General features: G+C 38.9%; 1 protein-coding gene and 2 long non-coding RNA genes across 3 annotated transcripts; all 3 read right to left on the bottom strand.

The window, feature by feature from the left end:
- Positions 1-8,072: 8,072 nt before the first annotated feature.
- LOC131300349 (uncharacterized) lies at positions 8,073-10,059 on the bottom strand. Its single transcript, XR_009190932.1, has 3 exons — positions 8,790-10,059; positions 8,324-8,592; positions 8,073-8,208 (listed from the first exon to the last, which is right to left on the bottom strand). It is a non-coding gene; the product is annotated as an uncharacterized LOC131300349 (long non-coding RNA).
- A 1,715-nt stretch (positions 10,060-11,774) lies between these two features.
- Positions 11,775-14,009, bottom strand: LOC131300348 (uncharacterized). Its single transcript, XM_058326133.1, has one exon. The coding sequence runs from the start codon at positions 13,727-13,729 to the stop codon at positions 11,930-11,932; it is 1,800 nt and encodes a 599-aa protein (XP_058182116.1). The 5' UTR covers positions 13,730-14,009; the 3' UTR covers positions 11,775-11,929.
- Positions 14,010-15,653: 1,644 nt separating this feature from the next.
- LOC131300347 (uncharacterized) lies at positions 15,654-19,178 on the bottom strand. The gene is made up of 5 exons (XR_009190931.1): positions 18,938-19,178; positions 16,971-17,040; positions 16,410-16,619; positions 15,968-16,340; positions 15,654-15,839 (listed from the first exon to the last, which is right to left on the bottom strand). It is a non-coding gene; the product is annotated as an uncharacterized LOC131300347 (long non-coding RNA).
- Between the last annotated feature and the right edge of the window lie 3,555 nt (positions 19,179-22,733).

Below are 22,733 nucleotides of genomic sequence, written 5' to 3'. Positions count from 1 at the left end.
CGTGCACCTAACCATTTGGCCATGTACGTCATCATGATGTAGGCTGAGGCGGTTATAGCACGTGTGTAATCATTGCAGCTAGCTCAAGCCATGTGGTTCGTAACTGCCTTATCCGGTGCGTCATATGTGACGTCACCCGAGGTGATTACCCGAGCGTACCCTCCAGGTGCTTGCTTACTTAATTGGTGGCCAAGTCAAGTGAGGCCTACATGAGGAAAGGGAAGCAAACCTAATGAGGTATGACGTTCTACCCTAACTCTAGTCCTACATTTTCCTTCTAGATCTAACTTGATTGTCGGAGGGTCACTGGGCTGCCACCAGCCCTAGTGACTTCTTGCAAGTGAGCAAGAGGCGAACTGCGCTGTGCACAGGGAATCAAGAGCGAACCCCAAAACCTACTGATCCTCAAACGGAACCCCACAAGTTCCAAGATTAGAACACCATATTTTTGTAAAGTGGCTGCCTGATAAGTAAACACCATAGAGTTGCCAGCTCTTTATTCCTAATTTATCTCACTGCCATAATTTAAGATTGTAAAACTTGAAAAGAGAAAGCTTATCGTAATTGTTTGCCTAAATGACAAACATCAGCAAAAAGAAGGTACCCAGCCAGTTGCCACATAACCTAGCAAAACAAGAAAAACAACTACTACCAAATATTAAACGACTTGATAGCCAAATCTAGGACATAAAGGCAGAATGCACATCATGTAAGAGGTGGTCAAATTTTTCTCGATCTGAATATCATAGTAGTAGACGTCTCGCATATCATTGGATACGTATTTTTTCATCAGCATATCATCAGATACGTTAACAAGTGCATATCAAACACAGCGCTGAAAGTTTATTAAATGGGCACGAACTCTGGATTCACTTCTTTATGACTTAATGTCACCGGTGAGCCTTGGGCAAACCCATGGACGCAAACCAAATTAGGTTTAAGGCAAATGAAAAACCTTAATGCACACAAGGCTTTAGAGTCTCTTCTTTGTAACTTAATAAATTGTCCCTTCTTTTTCCAATCATTCCAAATAGAGGTGTAAATTAGATCGGGCCAGCACAAAAACAGCACGAGCACAGCACAATTAAACATGCTCGACAAGGCTTGTCTTTCAAATTTTTTTGGTTCAATACATTGAAAATGGTTGTCCTTTTTTTTTTTTTTGGCTTTAAAAGACCTGATACAGCACAGGCATTACACGGCTTGCGGCTTGTGGCTTGTGGCGTCCTAAAGGGCTAGGTCAGGCCTAGATTTTTCTAACATGGTGGCACACGTTTATTAAATGGACGCGAGCCTCTCGAGTCTCTTCTTTGTAGCTTAATAAATTGTTCCTATTTTACCTTCCTGTCTCATCTAAGGTGATTGGACCTAGAGCATGTTACCCGTAGGGCTAAGCCATGGATGCAAACGGAATTAGGTTTAAGACAAATGAAAAATCTTGATGTACACAAGGCTCTAGAGTCTCTTCTTTATAGTAACTTATTAAATTGTCCCTTCTTTTTCCAATAATTCTAGATAGAGGTGTAAATTAGGTTGGCTCAGCACAGGAACAACACGAGCGTGACACAATTAAACGTGCTCAGCAAGGCTTGGCTTTCAAATTTCTTTGGCTCGATAACATTAAATAAGAAGGTTGTTTTTTTTTGTTTTCTTTTTTTGGCTTTACAAGACCTGATATAGGACAGGCACGGGCACGGCAGGACACGGCTTGTGGCATCCTAAGGACCAACCCGAGCCTAGAATTTCTTACAGGGCGTCACACATTTAATAAATAGGTCAAGCTATTTATTAAACATGGAAATAAACAAGCAGGCCAGCACAGCATGGTTCATTTGTCACAAATTCCGCTAAAGGACTTCTCAATCCTTGCGATTTTCCAGCCCTTTTGGCAAATTTTATTAGTGTTCTTACTATTGTTGTGATCATGGTTGTATTATTATCATTTCTATAATTACCATCATTATTATAACACCTACCATTACCATCTTCTTCAAGATCATATCCAATCCATCAAGTTGAGTATGATTTTCAAAATGCACACAAATACTGTCCCTTGTCTCGAGTTGCAGAGAGAGAATGGATCCGAAACTCACACCCTAAGATCCATACTGAAATGAATATATCACAGTTAGCAATAATGGATTGGTCTTTCAACAAAGGCACCAAGATAGTGTCACAGTATTCTATAATTAGCCAACATGTAGCGCAAGAAGTTGGAAAGGTAACATTTAATAGAAAACCAAAGACGGATTTCAACAAAATTATGAGAATCTGTAGAAACGTAGACTACTCTCCAACTAAACTCTCATTTATCGATGGCATCTTTAAACCACTTACCTTTATACACGAAAAAAAGAGGCACATAAATAATAGACGCCGAAAATGGAAGGTTTAATCAAGGTAGTCAGAGCAGGCAACAAACTGTCCATATATACTGCCTTGTTATATGGCTAGACAACAAATTTTAGAATCATTATTCATTTTCCGAACTGCAAATTGCTCTTCATGTGAAGTCCACTTTGTATATTTCATTCTATTACTGTAAGTATTCAATCAAGTACTTGTTCCTTTAACTTCAAAACTCACTACCCAAGACACAAGAAACTCGAATAGCCAACTTAAAGTCACGTGGTTTTTCAATTAGTAAATACCAATTTTAGATCCAAATCAGCAGTGCATCAAACCAATAAAGAGTCTATCCAAACACTATTCAACGTAACTCTGAACTTTTCTAGAAAGAGAAGTAAATCTTGGATTTCATTTCTTGAATCACTGAGTTGATACCAAATACAGACGAGATCTCTTTCATATACAGAAGAATTAGAGAGAGAAAAGTACAACTCAGTTTAACAACTAAACAAACTATTTTACAAGCTAAAACCACCACTAAATCTGATACAATCAGTTACACCTAATCCTAGTTTGAGCTAATGGCTGTGCACTGGCTTGGCTTGACTTTGAACTAAGTTCAGCTGATGTGGCAGCTTCATTAGCTGACGTACTTAACACACCCCTGTAAACTGATGCTGGAATGAGTGACAGCATTAGTTTGGAAGCAAGCCGTTGAAACCTAGAAATTGTAAGAGGTTTCATGATCTGCTAGCTGCAAATGAGAAGGAATATATTTGACAACCAACTGTTTTTGAAGCACTTTCTCTCTTACAAAATGGAATCAACTTCCACATGCTTTGTACGAGCATGGAAGACAGGATTTGATGCTAAAGAGATAGCAGAACTATTGTCACACCAGAGAGAAGAAGTAGATGCAGAAATAGGGACATGTAAGTCCCAAAGCAGCTGCATTAACCAAACTACTTTTGCAGTGGTTTTAGCAAGAGACTTGTATTCAGCTTCGGTGGAGGAACGAGCAATTGTGGCCTGTTTCTTGGCAGACCAAGAGACAAGGTTTGAGCCCAGATATATCCAACAGTGGATCTTCTGTCTAAAGTACTGCCTGCCCAATCAGCATCAGAGTATGCTGAGAGCTGTAAGAAGCTCTTAGTGAAAAGCAGACCATGATTCAAAGTGCCTTTGATGTATCTTAGGATTCGTTTGACTGCAATGAAATGACTATCCATAGGATGATGCATGTGTTGGCATACAGTATTAACATCATAAGAGATGTCTGGTCTGGTAAGAATAAGATATTGGAAAGATCCCACAAGAGTTCTGTAAAATTCAAAATTAGGAAAAGGAAGTTCAGGTGGGTTGTTACAACTTTTGAGAGATGAAGGTGATGCACAAGGCCTGCAATCTGTCATTCCAGCCTTTTTGAGAAGATCCAAAGCATACTTGAACCGGAGAGGATCAAACCATTTGGAACTGAAACGACTTCTATACCCAGAAAATAGTGTAGGAGACCAAGATCCTTGAGAGCAAAATTAGACCCCAGTTGGGTGATAATAGAATCAACTAGAGAAGGATTAATCCCAGTGATCAAAATATCATCCACATAGACTACGACATAGACCAAATCTGTCCCCTGTGATAGAATGAATAAAGAAGAGTCTGCAAGACTGTTATGAAAACCTTGTTTGATGAGGCTGCTAGAAAGCATGTCATACCAAGCTCTAGGTGCCTGTTTAAGGCCATAAAGAGCTTTGTGTAACCTGCAAACATGGTGAGGAAACTGTGGGTTAACATAGCCTTGTGGTTGCTTAAGATACACTTGCTCTTGAATGGTACCATGGAAAAAAACATTAGAAACATCTAATTGCTTAGTAGACCAACCATGACATATAGCCAAAGAAAGCACAAGTCTAATAGTTTGTTGCTTAACGACAGGACTAAATGTTTCTGTGTAGTCTATGCCCTCAGTTTGTTGGAAACCTTGAGCTACAAGTCAAGCTTTGTACCTAGCTACATTCCCATCAGAGTGTTTCTTAATTTTGTAGATCCATTTACAGCCAATCACAGGAGCATTAGGAGGTAAAGGAACTAAAGACCATGTGCCTTGTTGTAACAGTGCAGAGTATTCCTCTGACATGGCAGTTTGCCACTCAGGATTAGTCATGGCTTCTTTAAAGGAAGAAGGTTTAGTAAGAGGAGGAGAATGAACAAGAAGAGTGAAAGGTTGTTTAGGAACAAAAATCCCATCTTTGGATTGAGTTTGCATAGGATGAATAGGAACTGGAGGGGGAAGAGGAACTAAATTGGAAGGAGAATGAGACACAGGTAGAGGTGAAACAATAATAGGAGGAGAATGAGGAGTAGTAGTGGGAGGAGGATTAGGAGTTGTAGTAGGAGCAGGATGAGAATCAGTAACAGGGGAAGGAGGAGGAGGAAAAGGTGGAAGAAAGGAGGAGGCAGAAGAATAGGACTGAAACTTGAAAGGAGATATGGACTGAAAATGAGTGGGAGTGGATAAGGAAGAAGAAGAACTGAGATGGGGATAAGGAAAATCTGTTTCCAGAAATTTGACATGCCTGGAAATATAAACCCTATTAGTAATAGGATCGAGACACCTATAACCTTTTGTAGAAGCACAAGATCCTAGGAAAATACAAGGTGTAGACCTAGAATCCGGTTTGGTAGAAGCATCCGGTCTTAAGCCAAGGGGTTTCACAACACCCAAAAGGCTTGAGAAGATGATAATCTGGGGCTGTTTTATACAAAGAACATGAAATGGGACTTGAAAGGCAATGGATGAATTAGGTAATCTATTGATGAGATAGAGAGCAATAGTTATAGCTTCCAACCAAAAAGTAATAAGTAAATGTGCTTGTTGGAGTAATGTGATAGTTGTTTCTATGATATGACAGTGTTTCCTTTCGGCCACCCCATTTTGTTCTGGGGTGTGAGGACAAGAAGTTTCATGGATAATACCAAAAGTGGCAAAAAAAAGCAGACATGAGTGTTTAGAAATTCACCACCTCTATCACTCCTGAATGTCTTAACAGAAAGAAAAGTGAGTAGCAACAAAAGCTTTGAATTCTGAACATGTGGGGTAACTTCAGACTTAGCATGCAAAGGAAATAACCAGCAGTATTTGGTAAAATCATCTACTAAGAGAAGATAATATCGATAACCAGAAAAAGAAGGTACTGGAGAGGGCCCCCATACATCCATATGAAGCAACTCAAATGGTGCAGTGGTGAGAGGTAGACAGAGAAAATGGAAGTTTGTGGCTCTTGGCCTTATTACAAGAGTAGCAATCTAGACGAGTTACAGATGGAATATTGAGATTATACTTATTGGATAACAAGTGAAGCATGCCAGCATGTGGATGACCTAATCTGTTGTGCCAAAGAGAAGCTGATGTTTGCATGCTAACAAAAGCAGTGGCAGTGGCAGATTTAGAGGTAGGAAGAAGGGGGTAAAGCCCCTTGTGGCATTTCCCTTGATGAAGAACCTGACGACTAGTTTTGCCCTGGATAATATAGGCAGAAGAGTCAAAAGTAATAGTAGTCATTATCGAAGGCAAACTGATAGACAGACAATAGATTGTGTGAGATCAATGGAACATGAAGAATATTGGACAGTGTAAACCTAGATGATGAAGTGGAAAGAAGACCATTACCTGAATGTATCACAGGAATAGTTTGCCCATTCCCAACAGTCACTGTATCTGTTCCAGAACCTCCATGAGAAACCTGAATATGAGTGGGCATCATTAGTAACATGGGAAGTAGCACCAGAATCAAAGAACCAAGGTGAAGCAGAGCCACCTGGAACAGGACCCCCATGAGGTACAGAACTAGTCATGTGTAAAGCATAATAAGCAAAAGACCCCCATGAGGTACAGAACTAGTCATGTGTAAAGCATAATCAGCAAAACCCTGAGTTGATGGAGGAGTACCACCAAAACCCTGAGATAGCTGAGAAGGAGTGCCACCAAAACCCCGAGCTTGCTGAGATGGAAAGTCATAATACCCCATATAATCAGGTGTAACACAGAATGCCTGAGCTGGATTTTGGGAAAAATTCTGTGGAGCTGAACCAAAAGACCTACCAAACTACCCAAACACAGGTGGTCTATAATTCAGGTTCTGTCTATAATAGCATGTAGAAGCCTGGTGATTCTATCTGCCATAGATTTGGCAGCTTGCAATGGTACCAAAATAAGGACTATTAGTTTGATAGCCTGAATAATTCTAAAAACCAGGAGGAGAGAAAGGCTTAGAGGACTAAGATGGAGCAAAGAATTGCTGTGAAGCAAACTGATTACCCTTAAATCTGTTCCCATTCCTATTGAATCTTGGTCCATTGAACTGTGGAGGAGAATAAACAGTAAGGAACTGCTGTGACTGAGGTACAGGATTAGGAAATTGGAAAGGTGGTATAGGAGGTGTTGGTAGAATACCAGAGTTGGAGGGTGGAGGTAGTGCAGTAGAAGTGGATGCAAAATAAGAAGTTGAATAAGATGGTGGATGATGTTGTGCAACCAATATAGATGAGGACGAGGTAATATCAAGGGTAAGATGCAGTTCTTCACCCATTAACAGCGAAGAAAGAGCACTCAAAGTCATGTCATCAATCCTTGTGCGTATAGTTTGTTTAAGAGAGTCATATCCTGTCTTGAGTCCATTGAGAGTATGGAAGACTTACTCTTCATCATACTCTTCATCATCTATTTGTGTGCCAGAGGCAGCCATCTTTTGGATAATTTCTTTGATGTAATCAAGGTACTGCTCCATAGAACCAGTTTTATGTAGACAATACAGCTTGCGTTTAAGATCATGAATGTGAGATCGTGATAACAAACTATATTTCTCTTCCTGTTTAGTACATAACTGAGAGGTATGATCAGATCCAATGATGTGAGGCAAAACTAGAGGTGTTAGGGTTGCAATCAAACAAGACAACAACATTCAATCAATTTGTGTCCAAGCAGCAAATTCAGGATTAGGAATTCGTGTACCAGACACATCAACACTGAATGGAGTAGGTTTTCTCACAAGATCCATCAACAAAATTAAACAAAGAATTCGCTTTCAGTGCGTTTTCCACTTGCGTTTTCCACACAAAGTAATTCGAAGAATCTAATTTCAGAGTGATGAAAGATTGAAAATTAGCAATCAAGAAGGAGAGAGATTGAGGAAGGTACGCAATTGATGCTGAAGATGATGTTGAACTGGAGGATTGTGTCGATTGGGTCGATTGTGTCGCCATTGATGAGTATACGAGAGCTTCGTGAATTAGGTCGTAGATCTCTGAAACAAATCTTCTTCTTCGTGACTGGGATTGACTCGCGCCAGTAGTGGCTCTGATACCATATGAACTTTTCTAGAAAGAGAAGTAAATCTTGGATTTCATTTCTTGAATCTCTGGGTTGATACCAAATACAGACAAGATCTCTCTCTTATATACAGAATTAGAGAGAGGAGTACAACTCAGTTTAACCACTAACAAACTATTTTACAAGCTAAAACCACCACTAAATCTGTTACAATCAGTTACACCTAATCCTAGCTTGAGCTGGTGGCTGTGCACTGGCTTGGCTTGACTTTGAACTAAGTTCAGCTGATGTGGCAGCTTCATTAGCTGACGTACTTAACAGTAACAACATGCTCTGGAGAATCATGTGGAAACAGGTCCATGTAAGGATATACCCACCATAGAATCATGTAAGTGTTTATGTATGCTGCTACGAGAAAGAGCAACATGCATACGTAGATAGACACTACTATGAAAAGAGATGGTAAACGAAACATAATTACCTGAATCTACATCAACTACAACACTTCTTCCGCGATTTCTTCTAGAATGCTGTTTGGCCAACATGGGAACAAGAAGAGAAACTCGTAAAAGGTTAGTAGAAATACAAGGGGAGCCTTAAAATTACAAATATCATAAATAAAGTTACTTAAAAGAAGAAGCATACTCGTGCAAATCCCCGGGGTGCGAGTTAAAACGTCATGAACTGCATCAACGTCAATTGGTACAGGTGGTCCCACAACTTGAGAGTAGGCATGAGCTGAAGTTCCATACTTATCCCAATTCTCAGTAGGTGGCACATTGAGGTCTACCTCTCGTACCGTCTCACTCCTCCTTGCGTTCCTGATATACCCTCTTAAAGGAGGCCTTCTTGTAATCCTGATGCTCATGATGCAGATGTATCTTTCTTGCTCAGGTCACACACACTCAACAAGCCTGGTCATGAAAAAAGAACTCCTCGTTAGCTGTACATATAATATCCTTCCTTAGCTTTGACAAATCCAACTTTCACTTCATTTTGTGAAGTTTCTAACTGTAGATAAACCCAATACACACTTTTCCCCCTAAATGTTCTTTTCAAATGCTAACTACGCAAAAGAACAATGATTGAAGGATCTGTGGGGTTTGATTACCTCCTTCCATACTTTCTCATTCGCTGGATGGACTTTCACTCGGCCTTAGCCTTCCTCGTGGGTCGTGGCTACCAACCCTATTCCAGCCGAAGGACACTCTGATGCCAAAGTCATTCCTCACTCAAGATGGTAGAAAATACACCACAAGACTCAAATGATTCAAATCACATCACAAGAAACGAGAGACCTCTTTTAAGGCTTGTTATGTACCTTGTATAGAAATAATGTACTTGAGGACCAAGTAATGATATGACGAGCACATGGTCCCATGACGTCATTCGTAACCATTTCCCTGAAAGACGTCATCCATGAGTCATGATGATTGCTGTATGACACATAAGTGGAAGCAACTTGGCCAAGCCGTGCCTCTCAGCCTGATCTGTCACAAGCGTCTGGCCTGGCCCTTAAGCTACTGTCCGGCTTAATCATGAATCATCCAAACTATACCAGTTGGTTGGCCCAAGTCAAGAACTTAAGTTCTTCACCCTTCGGCGAGTTTGGCTCAGCCTGACCAGCGTGTCTCTTGTTCGCTCCACTACAACATCAAAAACCAATTGCATTCTACCAATGAGAAACACATGTTTAGACATGATTTTCTGTTTATAGCACTAAGCTTACATTCAATAAAAAGAAAATCTAAAAATAATCTGGTTCAAGCCAAGACTAGATGTGTATGCTACGAACATGAAAAGGTAACCTAACAGTATATAGTTATAACAGTGGTTTTGTATTGTTGATTTTCTTTCTACTCTTTTTCATGCTAAAGACCTCAACAAATAGTAAAATCTTATTAAAACTTAGTACGCCAACTTGACTGAAAATCAAGAGTGTCAACTTTCTAAACCAATGTGATGTTTTGAACTTCTTTGATCAAGAGATTTTGCTCGTATTTTTTCCTTTTGTTTTGGAAAGTAAGACTAATTATTCATTCCTCAATGGGCATACTAGGTAAACAAAATAAGAAGTCCAAGATCTAAAGGAATTTTGAGGAGCTTATCAAAATGGACATACCAAACTGGCTGCAATTTCCACATTTCGATCAACATGGCTACAGATCACTCCATTTCATCCGAAGTGCATGTCTTAACGAATAACGCAAAGAAAAACAGTGACAACAATGACACAAATGATATGACAAATAAACCCCTAACCAGTAACCACAAAGGACAATATGAAGATATCAAGGACCAAACCCTAGCATTAAGGAATCAGCTTTTGTTTTCCCAAAAAACAATATTCAGTTTTGAACTTTTGATCAAGCAATCACAAGAATAAGTAAATAGAAAAATCAAGAAAGGGCCTTTAGAGGATTGCTCAAACATTGACAAGAATAAAACATAGTAGCAAAAGGAGTACAGATTTAATATCTGTACCAGCGAGTACAATGACTTTTTGGGCCCCTTTTGGATCTCAAAAAAATGATCGGAACTGCTCATTTTGTTTAGAATACTTTGTTTATGATCCTTGCAAAAAATAAGCTCAATCCGATATCGGTAAGGACATTTACAAAACATCCAATTTTGTCACAGAATTCAAGCCTGAATTCTAAAGCAAAGTTGGATGTTTTGTAAACGTCCTTACGGGTACTGGATTGAGCTTATTTTTTGCAAAGACCATAAACAAAGTATTTTATACAAAATGAGTGGCTCCGATTATTTTTTTGTGACCCAAAACATGCCCAAAAAGGCGTTTGTACGCACTGGTATAGATTTATATCTGTACCAGTATCATTTCTGATAGGGCAAACTGGTTCCAACATCACAAAAACCAATTTAACTCCAGATAATACTATATAGAAAATCAAGTTCCACTAAACTATTTCAAAGTTTTGAAACCCTGGTCTTACATGACAATAAGGTGACTTTTCAGTTTTCAAGGTGATCAGATTTTAATCTCCAACAGAAAATTTCAACTTCAATGTTAATTTGGGATGGCAAGTCTTTTAGCAATTTACACAGATATTAACATCTAATCACCATTTTATGCTACCTGATGTTGTTTGTCACAAAAAAAAATGCATGCATTCAACACAACAACCAATTTTGGCATCCAATCATGTCAACGTCAGGAGCTGTTCAATTTTTCCAAATTTTGAAACAATCAAAAACTTATTGTAACAACAAACTCAATGTTGTATTCAGCATTCTAAAATTTTGAAAACAACTCAGACAATGTAACTAGCAAACCACTATCATATGATATGTGCATATCTGATTGAAGAACCATGCAACACTGAAGAATCAAAGCACCAAAAAACAGTATCAAACAGCAGGAAATAGATTCAACCACCACAAACATTAAAATCAAAACATATCAGAGGGCAAAAAAAATGAAAACAAAGTATTTAAATATGGTGGAAGATCTTACCAAGTTTCGAATACTAGCAAATAGCAATCATATCGTTGAAAAATTTAACTAAAAGTCTTATCAATTTGGTGCTCAATGCTGCTCTCAGCTCAAACTATCCTAGCTGCACCTGCTTGTAGCGGATAATTACACCACGCTCTATCAATGATCACCTGAAAGTAATCTGCATCTGGAACAAAAACAGAAGGATTAGACTAGGTGATTCTAGCTTCACATCATACCTGTCATTTCCTCCTCATTGCCAAATTCCACAGTACCCTACCCTGACTGCAAGAGCTAATTTCAGTAAAGAATGTAAATCCTGGATCACCGCATTGCCCACAACACAATGAAATAGCTTAAGCTAAAGTCACCAGATGCTGCTATAGACCAATCCCAAGCAACTATGCCCATCATCGAATATGTGAAAAGGCCCATTGATATACCCGGGCCAGAAATCCCTATGTTTTGCTTGAGTAGTCAAGTTGAAATAAGAATTTCTTGCTATTAAGTGTTATAATGTAATATTTGCCGATCAAAAAAAAAGTGTTAGAATGTAATATCATTCAGGAGACCATTAGACTGATGAAAGTATCATGATATGAGTAGCAGTTCTTTTGAGAAGCTAGTCATATTTAATTAACAGAAAAAGCAGGAATTCACTCATTAATGAATCATTTAGTACAAGTCAGAAACAACATGGCGCTTGCTTGAAGAAAAAAAAACAGCTATTCACGCTCTAGATCGAACATGAGAAAGAGTCAAGTTTATTGTTACATTTTGGATGAAGTCTTTTACCATAGCTTCTCCGTTAACCTGATCATGAACGAATTTACAGCAAGCGCATCCAACACTATCCATGATGACTCAAATAGCTCGTGAAAGAAATCAGTCCCCGTCTCCTCAGCCGCATCTCTGAAAGCAATCCCAAATGCATTGCCTCTATCAGCACCAAGACGCGGCTTCCCACAAACTCCAACAATCAAAACCTTGTTTCGCTCTTGAGTGTAGCAAATGCATATCAAAGGCTTCATTTTCGCACCTTTCTCCTTCAAAGCATCCATCAAGAAGTACCCAAATTTAGTCAAAGCCTGCGGATAACCCAACAGCTTAGTATCTGCTGAATCTTCGAGTTTCACCCACCTGAATTTACTCCCACTTCTTATAGATCCCTTCTTGGTTATCGCAGAACTCCCTTGTCTCAGAATCGCCCTTTGGACCTTTATGGCTTGTCTCATTCCAATTTCCAGCTTTTCAAGCTTGCTCAATGACAACGAATCATAAGCCACCCCAAACTGTTTGGCAGCACAGGTGCCATCAGATTCCACAAATGACTCTAAAAGTGCCGTCACTCCAAACACCACATCTGCTGCAGAAAGTCTAGAACTATACCCATGTAATAGACAGAAACCTCTGTAGTAGAAATCCGTTAGTCCATACTCGGGTAAAAATTCTTCAAACTCATCCTTCATTTTCCTCTTGATCGCGACATTCATGTACTGAAACTTCTGTCTACAGTCTTCGAGCGCAAAACCCATCCGAGCAAGAAGCAGCATCAACTTTTTCATCCCATTGTCACTCCACGTCTTCAATTTAGTCGCCATGTAGGAAGAACACAGCATTGAATCAAACAAGTTCCATTCTTGTAGCAACATCAGCTTTGGCTCGTCTTCACACGCAATCTTTGAAGAATCAGGAGCCAAAACCTTTGTTCCATCCTTCAAAGTCACCGTTGTAGCCGCATCCAAATTCCCCAAGCTGTTAATATGCTGCTCGAGTTCCATCACCCCGGCTTGATACCTCTCGTTTGTCAATCTTTCGTGAACAAATTGGTCGGTTAAAGCCACACAAGCAAACCACAGCAGATCATTTGTGTTCTTCCTAAGGGAATGAGATAGATCATACATCAAACACCCTGATGGCTTCCCATGGAAAGTACCCATGTGGTAATACTCCTTCTTCAATTTCCTAAAAAGCTTAACCGGGTCTTTCTCACTTTCCCCCGAAACCCTTCTCCTCTTCTGAGACCCCTCACCACCGTCATCTTCCCCTTCACTTTCGCTCTCGCTCTCATCTTCACTTTCCAAGTCATCTCCGCCCTCATCATCGCTATTCAAATCACTTGCATTTGCTAGGGCCGAAACCGGGACCCTCAAATCATAGGCCAAATCAGCTTGGTCCTCATCATCCCGCGTATAGAGCACAACCACGCCATCATTCTGATCGCTGAGGTTGTGCAAGTGAATCGGGCGGTGACTATCCACCACGAAGACCTTGGCACAAGGGCCAAGACCAAGGACCTTTCCGAGGTCTCGGTGACACCCCCAATTGATGAGCAGAATCGTGACTGGCTCCTCGGGAGAGGAACACGAATCGGGGCCCGCAAACTTGTGGATTTCCTTGAAGGTGGAGACGGGGTAGCACGCGTATCGAACCGAATCAGATTCGAGCACGTGGCCTATGATTTTCAGAGCGCAGAGGGAATCCACGTCGGAGGTGGAGGGGAATATGAGGAGAGGAGTGGTGGAAGAAGAAGCCGTGGCCGATTCGCGCAACCGAGCGTAGAACGACTCGATGCTCTGCTCTCGCACCATGATTTTTCCTCAATTGGTTCGTTCCTAGATTACGGAAATACGAATTCTTTTTCTAGACAAATTTTCAGTCACAAAATTGACAGGACGGAACAGTAGATAGAGAACGGAACTAAAGAGAACAGTTACAGTAAAGATTATGTGCAGCAAAGGAAGAGAGAGAGTTGAAGATGGAGGCTAGGGTTTTGTGAGTACCTGATGAAGTTTATGAGGGGGATCTGATTTGTAATGTTCTGCTTTGGCTGTGTTCTGCTTTTGCCCATTTGCTAGAGAGAGAGAGAGAGAGAGAGAGAGAGATCTGGAGTTGGGTTGGAAAATTCAAATTAAAAACAGTCCGATTTTTTTGTTGCGTTCGACATTTTCATTACAAATTTGAATTTTTTGACGGTCCCGCGTAAATTTGGCGGTAGCATGTGGTAGGGGTGGTGCGCGTGGTAGTAGGAGTAATTATTCCATGCGCCTGGGGCCATTCCGTTGCAGCACCCCAAACTCTTAACACATTCAGGGGCACAGCCAGGAGTTTCGGTTAATGGGATTGAAAATATTTTTTTATTTACTAGTTTAAAATATATCTATACGAAGAGGTTAATTATAACTATAACGTAAATATACACGGATAGATCTAAGTTTGTTTTATAATTGGTACCAAAGATTTATTATATTTTGAAAATAATGGATGATAGCCACATTTATAATAAGCAAATGATTTTGGCACTCCAATTTTTTATGATGGTATCTCAAAAATTTTCTCTTAGTATAAAAAATTATACATAGCAAGACACATTAAAAGTTAAATTTTAGAGTGTCATCATAAAAAAGTGAAATGTCAAAATCATTTTTCTTTTAATACTATCAACTCTCGAAAGGAATAGAAAACACATAATTTCTATGCATTTGAAATAAGTTGAGATAATTTACCGAATTTTTGTAGAGTCAAAATAGAAAATTTTGACCGCAAACTATCAAATGTTTGTGTGAGAAATCAAAATGAGTAGGATCAAGTGACCTCATTTGTCTTTACATGCCTCCACTCTTGCACACATTTTTGTGGGCTAGATATAATTTGCAGTGGAAACTACACAAATGTGTAATGGAGAAAGAGTTCAAGGTACCACGTGATGGTGCTCAAATAAATATTGAATAATTTTCTGTGTGGTAGGGTATGAAGGGGGCAAAACATTATTTTAAACTGCACTCCTACAGCATTGCTATGTGATGCTCCAGACTCGTTCTCTACCACCACACATTGTTATGGAGCTCAACAGCATGAATCTCATTACTTATTGTTTTGGCTGAATAATTACTCAAAGAGAGCGGTCTCAGGATAAGCTTTCCTGTTGTAGCCGTGTGATTAGCGAGATTAGTAAGAGATGGGTTTCCAACGGTGGTGATGGAGCCTTTTGGATCTGGATGCTTTACGATCGGCCGGGTATAGGTGATGTCCATTTCGGACCTGGATTTTTGTTTTATTTTTGAGTCTGGCCTAGCTTCATGCAACGGATTCAGCCCGCCTGTGCACCAGCGGTGTGAGGGTCCGTGGCTCAGGTTACAAGCTCACATTACCGAGCCTGAGTAACTTGGATCCTCTCCAGCTCATGTTAGGAGACTAGATAGTCATGTTCGGCCCATTGTAAGCCCGCGTTCATTTTCTTAATCAGGACCTTTCATGTTTTAGATCCCATCAAAAAAATATAATGCAAAATATCACGTTAATCAAATATTGTTTAATAATTTTTAGGGACATAAAGAAACAACCTAGTAATCTAGTTTATATATATACTAGTGAATGCCCGTACCTGAAGACACGGCGCAACACATTTTGAAGACAGCTGAAGCAACAGGTTGAAAAATGAGCAAAGGGAGGACATATTGAAAAAAATGGATAGGAACAAAGTAAAATACGATATATGTGCAGGTCAAATCGAGGTGCAAAAAATATTCAAACAGGTCAAAAATATCCCTAATCCATAAATCACTCGGCACATGTAATAAAACCGAATATATATTTGTAAAACTTAACCTAACAAATAAAAATTCCTTATGAAATTCCCAATCTATTAACAAATCTCTTATCATGACGACCCCATTGTTTCTTTGCCAGTCCTCGACATTCCTACATAAATAAGATTAAGAATTATTAAATCCATCACAGAATATGAATTCGTTTATGTGTAATCTAGGCATGACAATGAAGAAAAAAGGACAACTTATCACCCCTACAATCTTTGTAATCGTTATTACCTTTGGAAAGATGCAAACACTCTTCTGACCAATCAACTTTTAAAACAAAAGTCACCACAGAGGCACCATGGTCAAGACTCCCAGTTGTTGGAGCAGGAATAATGAATACGCATGAGCTCCCATAATATTGAGAAATATAATCATTGAGCATTTGCACGCCATTATCTTAGCCAAACAATAAGCAAATAAAGGTACTGCAATATTATTTTAATTCTATACAGTGTAATTTATATCTAACTTTTAAGTATTTACCTTTAACATTAATTTTTTCAGATAGGATGCGACATATTGTAAGATAAATTCTGCCTTTGTATCCTCTAGCAAGAGTTCCATTGAGCTAGTGGAGTTTTTCACGACCATCTTGACATTATACCTAAAATGCATACGAATATTTCAATCGTTTTGGTTGTGTTACATCTAAGTTATAGTAAAAAATGAATACCTGGTTACGGTTTCGACATTCGTCCGCATTGATTACACACAAACCAGCCCGTACTGATCTTGAACTTGCTTAAAGCACGTTTTGCATAAATCTTGTTTTCTCGAAATAGCCATTGGCCACATGTGCAGGCTCATACCCGTGAATATTCTTCTCCATTGGCCACGTGTGTTGGATTCCGTTTGCTAGCCATTGTCTCTAATTCGTCGTACCCTGTTAAGAATCCAAAAACATGATCGCTTCAAACAAAAGCACCCTCACTTTGCCCCCCTTGAAATCATAATTGATTAGTGTTTTCTTAAATGAACCAAAGGACATAGGTTACTGGTTTGAGAATATGCAAGACTCTTACTATAGCTTTTGAGTAGAAATTCATTTAAGCTCATTACAACACTTGATTTGAAAAAGTGAATACACATTAGAGGGTTAGCGAAGGCAAAAATCACTAACTTTCATTTTATCTTTTCAATCAGCATCCTTAGGCCTACAAATTAGAGCAAACTATCTATTTTAGTAAAAAACAGGGCAACGGTTGACAACCGAATATAAATTGTAAATTGCTACCTTGGTTGGGCTCCCAAGAAATTCTAGTTAACACATGCAATTAGGGCTCCATCTGGTCACCGAATGATACCTGCGAACAGCAGGGGGAAATCAAACATAATGAGACCTGATAACGTACCCAATTAAGAACCCTAATAGGAAAAAAATGAATCAACTAAATAGAAAGTGTGATCAAATTCACAGTCAAATTTGGGTTAGCCACTAACTATAGAATAAATCTCCATTCGAAGAAGACACGACTAACAATAGAACCCTTTTTTCTTTCTTTTTTCTAAAAATAGAACCCTTTTTTTCTTTACTGCCTTTTTTTTTTTTTGCTTCCTCCCGTCACATTTGGGTTAGCCACCAACAATAGAATTAAATCTCCTATCATGACCACCATTCTCCTATCTCAAACATGACAACACGTGGCGGTTTCAACTTCTCAATTGAGGTTAAGACAAGAACTCTAATTCAATTTCTCCAACATCATGCATGAAAGGAACATGACAACACGTGGTGATTTCAACTTCCCAAACGACGGAACTCCATTACAAAGGAAGGTTCAATTGATTTGCATGTGAATGACAAACAAAAGTCTTGGCTGCATCTACGACACTGATAATGCTAACACTAATTGCATGCATACTTCAATACAAACATACTAAATTCATGCATTGCACGCACAACCAAGACTGAAACTTATCACCATAAATGCATGCAGACATTCATGCACTTATGCATATGTAAATGCCTCAATTACAGCTAAGTCCATGATAGAAAAATCTAAACTCTGAAACCTAGCTGATACATTTTATCAAATAGTTTGAAGGCAGATGGATTACTGCTTGGTTGGAGCAAATTATACCTGTAACTCAGGCAATTTAAGACCATGAAAAGCATAAGGCTAATTGGTAGTTGAAGTACACATTTTCTCAAACATTTGGTAGGCACTTATCGTAAATAGTGAGGCTAATTGGTTTACTGAAGGAAACTCATTCGAGACAGTGGGGAAGCACATAAAAAGCATTAGGCTATTGTAGTGAAGTCAAGATGTCAAGAAAATGGTAGAAAGCTGAGAAAACTCGACACAACAGTGAAGTCTTTCTCTTTGGTCATCTATCACAGGGTTTGTTAGAAGAACATGACATAAATTGGTACATTATCATTGTTGTAAGTTAAGTATTGAAAAACAAAGGTACAACTTAAGTATGCAATTTCAAAAGAAATGTAGACACAAAGATTCTAGTAGACAATTGTCTCATATCATCAGTAGGCAAAAAGTGTGGATCAAACTTATTCTATTTATTGAACTTGGAGAGGAAACTACAAAAATACACAGAGAAAGAGACCATGAGCAAACCTTAGCTTAAGGCTAATCAAAACTGTTCAATCTAGAAGCTATGTCAGGCAACCCAACTTTTTTGGAATTTTTTTTCCGCAATGCATACAACCTGAAGAAAAATGATGACGAACCTTCCAAGCCAGTTCCAACAATGCACTTCTCGGACCAAAAAAACGGAACTGCTTGACGTTGCATATTTGAACTTTGGTAATATTTCAGTTAGAGAAATTGGGAACAACATTTATACAAACACCTGATAGTCAATAAAATGCTCACAGCAATTGAGTATTTGGGAACGGCATTTATACAAACACCTAGTCAATTACGGTCTTCGAAAGTGTATGCGGGACGGTTTGTGTGTCGTTTAAGCTCTTTTTTTTCCCTAACCTAATTACGGTCCTGTACAATTTCGTGAGGTGGTGGAGGAAAATACCCTAGAAGCAGCACTAAATGAATCTAGTTACTAAGAGATATGAAAAAAAAAACATTCTCACTCTCTAACAGGAGTAATAAACTTTGTCTTCTCTCAGGAGTCATATAAAATAAAGTACATCCCTACCAAACTTTGTTATTATTCCCGATTTGGATTCAGATTAAAGCATAATAAAGTATGAAAATACAACTTCTGGAATCGAGAGCTTACTTAAAAGAAAGTGATTAGGGCTAGAGGAAGCAGTGGGCAAAGATTGGCGGAGGAAGCAGTCTTTGGAGGAAGCGCATGAAGGCGGAGATTGCCAGCATGGGAAGAGCGGCAGCGGTATCGTCTGTCTGTGGTTGTTGAGCAAGAGAGGGAGGCGGTGGCTAAGCAGTGTGAGGGGAGGAGGCAGAGGCGAAGTTGGGTGAAGGGGAGCCATATTCGCAGAGAGAGAGAGAGAGAGAGAGAGAGAGAGGGTTTGGAAATCATGTTTCCAAATTAGACGGGGCGTTATTAAAAAAAAATAGTATGGTGGGTTTGATTTGGAAATGATCAAGAAAAATTAAGTATTTACAAAAATGCCATTTGGAGAATGAATGGTGAGGATTTATGCAGAAGGAGGGGATAAATCTTAAGCATTGGTTGTCTTTTGGATTCAAACACAGCTCTGTTTTATTACATATATACAGAAATCTTCAGGTAAGGACCTTAAAATGAGGACCTTATATGCGGACCTCCCATTTCTCGCCTTTCCCGATCGGATTTTGATGATCCGAGCCGCTCAATGTGTTCAAAACGTGATTTTAAGGGTACCCGTGAGAAATCGGCAAAAAAAATGACCAGGAAGGGCTTGATTTGAGCAGTTGTAATTTGAACCGTTAGATAAAAAACAAACAAAAACTGCTCGGATGAAGCCTTTCCTGGTCTTTTTTTTTGCTGATTTCTCGCGGATAACCTTAAAATCACGTTCTGAACACATTGAGCGGCTCAGATCATGAAAATTCAATTGGGAAAGGGAGGTCCGCATTTTATTAAAATAAAGTAGTCCTTATAAGAAGGGGACTCTATATATATATGTAAAATTCATGTATCCGGCCCAACTTTCGCGACTAATCTAGTATTGTAATATGATTTTTTTTCAAGATAAAATATGTTGTAAAATCACATCAACCTATATCCGATCAACTTGTTTATTTACGCAATGGATTTTTTCAAAAGGGCAATAAAAACTATTTGGGGGTAGGGAAACAAACAAATAGAGCCATAAAAGTTTGTTTGACAATGTAGGATAAAAAGGCTAAAGTTGTAATTCTAATGGGTATTCCTGGAGCATTTTTTGAATACCTTAGAGGCAAAATGTCTCAAAAAAATAAGGTAGAATTGTTTATGTAATTTTGCAACTCAACCTCACTTGCCATGGCTCTGCCATATATAGCTAGTGTCAATAACCCACATTGAACCTCTCTTATCCTCCATATGCTCTAGGTCAAACAGCAGATGAATGATTATTGACAGTGGTGGAATCAGAATTCGACGCAGGAGAACGGCTTTTCAATCGATATCTTGGAAAAAATTCTAAAGTACAATTAACCTAATAATGCCAAATCTAAACCATTTTCACTATGCCTAAAAACATTCGATAGTATTGTTTTTCAAAAATTTCCAAATATCGAGCACGAAAAATTACAATATCCTACACATGAAAGTGTAATTTTAATCCAGTCATTTTACAAGATGTCCAAACAATTCATCAATTATAACAAATAGCAAGAAATCGAAAGAACTCTTTTTTCCCCCCTAAATCGAAAGAACTCGAACTTAAGAGTTTACGTAGCAACAACTCAGGGACAACTACCCCTAAGAGGAAAATTATGGCCTAATCTACTCAAAAGCTATAAATCAAAATGTTTACAAGATGCTTACATGATAGGAATTACCAACTAACCCAAAGTTACACCCAAACTCCGTGCTTTGATGTAACTCTCTGAGTCCCTTCTTGATTTCACAGCCTTCACACGGATTCAATCACCTTAATCTCCATTCACCATGGCTCCGGTTCCATCCGGCCAGGTAGAATTGAAGATATCATTGATGTGATGCGATGGAGATTTTTAGGATTAGAAAATTTACGGATATTGAATGATCGAGACATGATGTGTATGACTCTAAATTGCTACTAAGAGCATTCACATCAGTCTTTTAAAATTTTAGACCAAATTACACATTAAAAATTCACTTTATTATATTAGCTACTCAATTTTAAAAGATCTACTGCATCAGATTCTTTATATTAAATTATACCATAAAAATATTATTTATTTATTCTATAAAAAAAAAGAAGTAAATTACTTCAAAACTAAAAAACCTGCAAACCCAAGGTACCCACCCACTTCTCAACTCCAACACCAAAAAAACCAGCAAACAAAACCCCAAACCACTTTTCCAACGCCGACCTCACCCTCTGTCTCACCCCGGCGAAATCACCCCCTCCGATCAACCCCTCCCTCTCTCCAAACCGACCGGAGGTACCAACGGCCACGCGGAGCCCACTTCGGACCCTGTGCAGATGATCCAAGTCATTCAATAATTTAAAAAAAAAAACGAGTGAGCATAAGACAAATCAGCTCAATTCGATATCTGTGATGCTCGATCCAATTTTTTCATTTTTGAAAAATTGGAAAAAATGGGAAGATTGGATGAAAATGGGGAAGATCGAATCGAGCACCTACACATATCGGATTGAGCTAATTTTTCACAAGCCTACTCGGTTTTGTTTTTTAAAATTATTGAATGACTCAGATCATTCGTGCCCAGAGTGGGCCCCGTACCGGTCGGTACCTTCGATTGGTTTCTCTAGGATTTTTTGCAACAAATAATGGTCTCTTTTCGGAGCTTTCCCTTCTAAATTACTTGATGTTGGCTTAGAGTGTTATGTGCACATTTCACAAATCACAAGAGTGTTATTGCGAACCATAAGAGGTGCGGGGGCACATAAATCACATGAGATCAAAGTGGTCTTTGCCGGCCCCTCCCCCCGCCGTTTTTTTCCAGAGGTGCTATGTACACATATAAGAAATATGTGTCAGCACGCACAGATCCTTTTTGGCCCTGTTTCAGGTCCTCAAAAAATGATTGGAGCCACTTGTTTTATTTAAAATACTTTGTTTATGGTTCATATCAAGAATCCACTAAATTGGGTATTGTTAAGGGCATTTATGAGACGTTTAACTTTGTCTCAGAATTTAGGCTTGAATCCTGGAACAATGTTGGATGCTTTGTAAACGCCTTTAATGATATTAAATTTAGCTGATTTTAGGTAGAGGCCATAAACAAAGTATTTCAAATAAAATTAGCGGCTCCGATTATTTTTTTGAAGACCCAATACGGGTTCAAAAGGGATCTGTGCGTGCTGGCACAGATTTCTTATCTGTGTGGATAGAGAGCTGCTACACACACAGCTGATCTGTGCACAGATTGTGCACAGATTTTGTTGTGGGGCCCATCACGGGTCCCACACAAATCATCCAAGCCGTGCATTAAATGTAAACATTTTTTCAAGGGTCTCCGTAAAAAATAAGCTCAATCCGATACCTATAGGTGCTTCATCCAACCATCTAACTTTTCATTCAGATTTTCGGATAATGAAAAGTTATATGGTTGGATCGAGCACCTATAGATACCGGATTGAGCTTGTTTTTTACGGGGGCCCTTGAAAAAATATTTTATATTTAATAAACGGTTTGGATGATTTGTGTGGGACCCGTGGTGAGCCCCACAACAAAATCTGTGCACAATCTGTGCACAGATTGCTGTGTGGGTAGACTTTCTGGTGTGGATATCATTTCTGTTTTTTTTATTATCTCATATTTCGTCTCAGGAATCATATTAAAATTCAAAATTGAAAGGGAAAAAAAAACTACAAGACGAGGAAAAAGACCCATAACCGGCCTTTTTCAACTCTTCTCGGGAATCGCTGAGAGGCAGGCTTAAGAGCCTCTGTTAAAAGATGATGAGACAGAAGAGA

Source organism: Rhododendron vialii, chromosome 9a, assembly GCF_030253575.1.
Source record: "Rhododendron vialii isolate Sample 1 chromosome 9a, ASM3025357v1".
Lineage (NCBI taxonomy): Eukaryota > Viridiplantae > Streptophyta > Magnoliopsida > Ericales > Ericaceae > Rhododendron > Rhododendron vialii.
Note: the sequence above shows the minus strand (reverse complement) of the source record. Positions and strands in the feature narration are given on the sequence as shown.